This window comes from Priapulus caudatus, unplaced genomic scaffold, assembly GCF_000485595.1.
Source record: "Priapulus caudatus unplaced genomic scaffold, Priapulus_caudatus-5.0.1 Scaffold1638, whole genome shotgun sequence".
NCBI classification, from domain to species: domain Eukaryota; kingdom Metazoa; phylum Priapulida; class Priapulimorpha; order Priapulimorphida; family Priapulidae; genus Priapulus; species Priapulus caudatus.
The window spans coordinates 54979-61121 of NW_014578699.1; the positions used below are offsets into that span (position 1 = coordinate 54979).

General features: G+C 41.9%; 1 protein-coding gene across 1 annotated transcript; it reads right to left on the bottom strand.

Annotated features, from left to right (window-relative positions):
• Positions 1 to 257: 257 nt before the first annotated feature.
• Positions 258 to 6143, bottom strand: LOC106817223 (replication protein A 70 kDa DNA-binding subunit-like; the record flags this gene model as incomplete). The annotated part of the gene is given in 10 exon segments (XM_014821887.1): positions 258 to 1559; positions 1884 to 1970; positions 2160 to 2267; positions 2506 to 2619; positions 2837 to 2964; positions 3881 to 4024; positions 4404 to 4473; positions 4833 to 4972; positions 5659 to 5854; positions 6008 to 6143. Coding segments are annotated over 10 exon segments (1228 nt in total), but the record flags the coding sequence as incomplete, so codon positions are not given.

A 6143-nucleotide genomic window follows, 5' to 3' on the forward strand; every position in this document is an offset into this window, starting at 1 on the left:
TGGCACAAAAGGAATTCCCTCCAGATGGCGCTACCATAAAAAGCATTAAATAGAATTAAAATTAAATACTAAATCATGACCCACGACGTTCTTTCTAGCTTATTCCAGAGTAGGCCTGCATTGTTCATTAAGCAAACACGCACAAGGCTGATAAATTATGTCACTGGAGCAATCATTAGTATAACTGCACAGTCTGCCAGGTGTAATAAGACAGGTATTTAACAAGTGCAAAAAAACAAAACAATTAACAGTGCAGGTAAATATGTTACGAGGTATATATTCTACTGAAGGGGAACTGTATACATACATATGTCACATACATGTATACATACATCACGCGGGGAAATGTTTTAAGACATCTACATAGTGATACAGTAAACTTGTTTTGTTAATTCGCATCTGAGGTTAGAAAGTTCCCCTAGCTTCATTATTGGACACGTCTCCACTGACGATCACAGAACGATCACCACCGAATTTCCATGCATCTTGAAAAAATATAGCCTGACTGCCCGATCACTACCGCTTCCCTCTTTTCTGTACGTAACTCTCCGTTTTTCCAAACTCTATTGCAACTTATCGCTACCAGTATTGCTATATACGTTAATTCGATTAGGAAACAATCAATGATTTTTAAGCACTAAGTTTATGTCGGCATCAAATTTCCTACCAACACAAATGTCATACCATGCGACAACATGAACGTAATTACAAAAATCATCACTCTCACCCCCGCCAAGTGACAACATTGATAACGTGGAGCCAGGTATGGATATACATCAGGAGTAGATAATAGGAGTAGATAGTCCCTATTATCTACTCCTGATATACATCGTAATGACAGAGAGCAAACAAAGTAAAAAAAAATCGGGACAGAGAAACAGACGACTCGTGAGCTTTCACACACGGGGCAGGGGAGCAGCAACGGTGTAGCTAAACCAGCACTACCTGCGCGTGCCGCAACATTGTTCCAAGCACTCGCCATGCAGGGCCATTAGGCAGCAGGCCCCAGACCTCCCAGCCACATATGGATGCTAGGCACCCGCAGACCAAGTTACAGAGAGGAAACGCAAACGATACTCGTATTCTTTACGCCGTTATTCAGGTTTCCCAGTGAAGAATATCTACAATCACCTCGTCATTTGTGATTACGATGTTAAATGATCAGGTTAGGGTGCGTGGGGGTAAAGAGGAATGGTGGGCTCTTCACTGTACGAAAAAGTAGTGAAGCACTCTACTGTAAAATAAGTACTTGGACGCTCACTAATGTAGTGAGAGAGCACTAGTTTACCCTCCACTGTCTAGCACAAAAACACCATCCACGGTAAACGTGTACTTTGCCCCTAACTACTCCACATATCCACTACACATCCGCCATTCTGCTGCACGTATCGTCGGGACAGCCACGCTAAAGAGATGCCACCGGGTGCTGCGACGCATCCGTCTAGTTGAGATCATCACATCGCCATCATGCGCTGAATGTCATCAATAAGTCGCTGGTTGTACTCACACCAGTTGACCGGCTGTGCCATCATGCAAACGGTCTTCAGCCTGGACTCGTCCTGAAACGTCACAACGCAACACGCCGTTATAATTACCAATCACAGTAACTACGCTCAATGTCACCTTCAATAACGTACGGATTAATTGTTTAAATCTTAGTGTAAATAGCACCATAAGAAACACGTGTTAGTTTTCGACGTTTAGAGTGACGTAAACAAAATGTATTAGCAAGTGCGATCAACAGGTAAAAATAAAAAATGGTAGATTGTTGTCTTTACCGACGTTGCGACAAATTTTTATCACATGTTATTGTAACACTGGTCATATATCAATGTGCATACACCATCACGCAACCAGACACGATAGCAAGCAAAGCGACTTACGTTGTACGTTTCCATTTTTGTCCGAAGTTTGAATATGTGTGGTTTAAAGGTCGCCTCTGTGAAAACCTGGTGGAACTTATCCTCATCCTGAAGAAAAAGCTTTTTAATGAGAGATTTGCCGTCGCTCCACATCACATTTCTAATGATAAATACTTGATCCTCAGTTTTACCAGGAAGAAGAAATTTGCTCTCACTTTACAGAACGTTTCCGTTCCAATCTCGATCACAGATTGTGATAATCGAACTTAAGAAATCAAGAAATATACGATAGCTCACGTCTGTTTTGTACGTTCCCAAAGCACTAGCATCGACTCCCAGCACCTGTGCACCGGCGTCAGAGAAGCAGGTCACCCAAGCACTATCCGTGAAGTCTGCCAGGTTCATCTGTGAGGGAGGAAACGTTACCACACACCTGCGAAGCCTGCTGGGTTTTCTGTAGCAGTACTCAGGCTACCATGCACGATCACTGTGATACCTTACGTTGCAATATGATACATTACATGACAACACATCACATCACATTACGATTGTTAGGAGTTTCCACCATAATATTACTGAAGTACTTATATACCCCCTACAGGTCCTTTACTGCCTTAACCATAAATTATTACCATAGACTTACAGAAAGCAACATGCGCCACTTGAAGCTATCAAAGTCTTTGGCACATTTCTCGCATCTGAACGTGTTATCACCATTGTCAATCACTTTCTTGTTGCATTGTTCTGTTGGACACGCCTACAGACAAAGCAGTTAAAGTTACAACCAGTAACCACCAATAGCACACTCAGTACATGTATTCTACATTCGTAGTTAATCTTTTTCACTCATCATCTGTACAAACACTAATGTTTACATAAGTTGACTCTCCAGTAATATTCAGACAGCCTAGCAACACACTCGTGCAGATGAACTCATGATGTTGTAGACTATGTTTGGCCACATTCGTTCGAACCTGATAGAGGCAGTTCTCCTTTCTGAAGAAGACAGCTGTAGCCTTTACACTGAAATAGTCAGGCTTGTCACCGTGTCCAAGATTCTCCGTCTTCATCTCCATGAATGTTTTCCAGTTTGCGGGGCCGCCTAGCAGACAGAGAACCACATACAGTAAACCTCGCATAAGTCGACACTTTTGTGACGAGTATTTTCGTGTCGACTTACGAAAATGACGACTTTTTTGACATTTTTACAAAAGCCGGTATTTCGACGACTTGGATAGTGCCAAGCTGATATTTCGCCAGGCTTCATATATTTATGAATAATTAATATGATCTCTTCGGGTTGCGTCTCTGCTTTCTAGTGTTATAATATATCTCTCTCTATATATAGTACATGCGGCCCGTTATAGCGCGATCTACAGCGACGACTTACAGAATTATGAAATTACTGTTGTTTGTGATTACATAGGACCTGTCCTGAGAGTGTCCGACTTACACATTATAATACGGCTGTTAATGACGACTTAAGCGGCATATGACTTAGGCGGGGCTATTCCAATGGATTTATTATGAGAGGAAATCGGGACTTTGACTTCCATGTCGACTTACGCGAATTGACGAGTTAGACGATGACGACTGATGCGAATATAGCGCTTCAGAAGACATTGCTATACAAGCACAATGTTACTAGATTTCCTTCGCAGAATACAATCACCTCCCACTCTAAGTTTCCCCAATCTCTTCTCCTAGCACAACTGCTCGACCAATACAGTTTCTCTCTACTTTAACACTTTCCTTCTGACGCTAATACTGCTCTACCTCCTTCTGCTCCACCTCTTCCTTTTTCAATTCCTCCTATTCCCGTTCCACCTCATTTTAATCCTCATCCACCTCTTTTTACTCTTCCTCCTCCTTGTCCTTCGCTTCCCATATCCTTCTCCAACTACGTACACTTCCTCCTCCTCCTCTTGCAGTTCATCTCCCACCTCCTTCAGCGAGCTGAATTTCTACTACTACCCCTGCTCTACTCACGCATCACCCCCACCCCTACGCGACTTTACCTCCACCCCCTCCGACAAGGTTGGACAAACTCTGTGTCTGGGTGTTCAATCCTTCAGTGTCCCACCAACCACGCAGCTTGTGTGCTTCTTCAATGTCTGGGTTGATCATGAGTGTACTGGACATGAGCACAGACAGTGACACACCTGCATGCATAAGAGGTTAGATCGGACATTAGCAGAATCAGCCAAACACCTTTACACACCAGAGTATATAGACCAAGGGCCCGTTGTCAGAAACAAAATTAGTCTTAACATTAGTCTTAACATTAACTTTTTCTCTTAAAATGTTGACAGAAACAGTGCAAAGTTACCTGAATTAAAAATCGTAGCAGATTTCCTCATAACAATACGAAACAAGGTGCTGTCGACAGTCTATGAGAAAATGTTAGTGTTAAGACTAATGTTAAGACAAATTTTGTTTCTGACAACTGGCTCCTGATATTAGCATGGACATTAAAACAAATGTAAAAATTATTACATGTTACATGTAAAACCTTATTATCTCAACATTCCATAACATTACCTCCAAAGTCGGAAACACGTGCTCCTTTGACGGCAATTACCGGCATGTTATCGGCATTGAATTTCTCCGCCTGTGGATAGAAGAATTCACGCCATTAGGATCCGAGAGGGTATTTGCACACAAGCAGCACTAGACCGACTACGTGAGCTTTCATCGTCAGAGATACTAATATCAAATCCAAAGGACTGACTTTAAAGATCATTAAAAACCAGTAAATCATAGTGTGCAAACTGCAGCAAACACAGTAGTTTGGTGCACAACTGCTATAGTCATTACCCTAACACAAAGTGCGTAGTCAACATCCTCATTGGTAGTTAGTTGCATCGGGTTAGTAATACATCACGCTACACGCATACAAGCATCAGTGCCTCAACGTATTTCAACGTGGTGGGTCTATTTCTACACTTCTGTACATAGTCACACGGTCACCTCTTCTCCCCAGATGGTCAACCGGACCTCCGTTTGCGTGCCATCGACCAACGTGATGTCTCGCTTCGACAGTTCTCGGTTTGTGGTCTTGGTCATGATTGTTGCCAAATCTCCTGCACTTTTGCACACGCCGACAACATCTGCAAGGCAGCCGCTAGGTTATTCATTTCGAGCCAATTTTAAGATAGAATTTGGATGTTTGGGGTAAACAGTCTGACTTACGGGATCATGGTAATGGGTGTACGACACAGATTGAGTACAGTGAGGATGGTTAAATATGATCAAGGCAGGTGGCCATGGTTTGTTGGCAATTAGAGAAGCAGTTTATAAAGCATATAACATATTAAGTGATCGCACAACCGCCAACCCAAGCCACACGTTATTACTAATAACTACCATAGACCCTGCATACAATAATAGAATAGCAGTCTACACCAACTGAAAGGTGGTGCCACCAAGTGAGCATAATAGAAAACATTAGTATACAGGAATCAGCAATACATATATATGCTAATGATTTGTATTACTGCTAATTTAGTTTGCACATGGGACACGTGAAAATAAAAATGAACAATATTATCAACATTACTGTACTGTGCAAACATCAAAGTGAAAACAACCACTTGTATCCAATCGTTACAGTGGTAGACTGTAGTGCAACAGCCATATTATCAAGATATCGTTGCCGAAATTCTGCACAAGCACCCACCTAGCTATGATGCACAATGAAGCCTAACTACAGTCAATACAGTATTGCATAGATACCACACAAGCAACTATCTACAAGTGCTGTGTGATGACTATAGCACCATCTACGTTCACTCACCAATCATCGCGTCCTTCTGTACTTTGGCCAGTTCACTGATCGGCACAAAATTGAAGCTCATTTTTGGAATGTTGGCAGATTCGTCCATACATAGCGTCACCTCTGTGTCTCTGCTGAACGTCATCTCATAGTCATTCTTGATGGTTGTAAAGTTCTTATTGGCTGTCTTCAGCTGTGCTTTAGATATGATGTATACCTACAATGTGATGGAATCAATGCAATTTAATGCAAAGTAACTTGATGTAAAATGTGATGGAAAGTAAAGTAATGTGTGACGGAATGGAAGATAACAATTATCTATAAGATCTAATATGATAATATTGTGAGATATATTATCTATTAACATCACCTTGTCCAATTCCAACATGTCGAAATACTTGTCGCACTCCTGGTTGAATGCTGTCGCACGTATCTCTCCACTCTCATCAATCAGGTCTAAAGAGAACAGTTTTCCGTCACCGCGCGAATTCGACCAGGTTCGTATA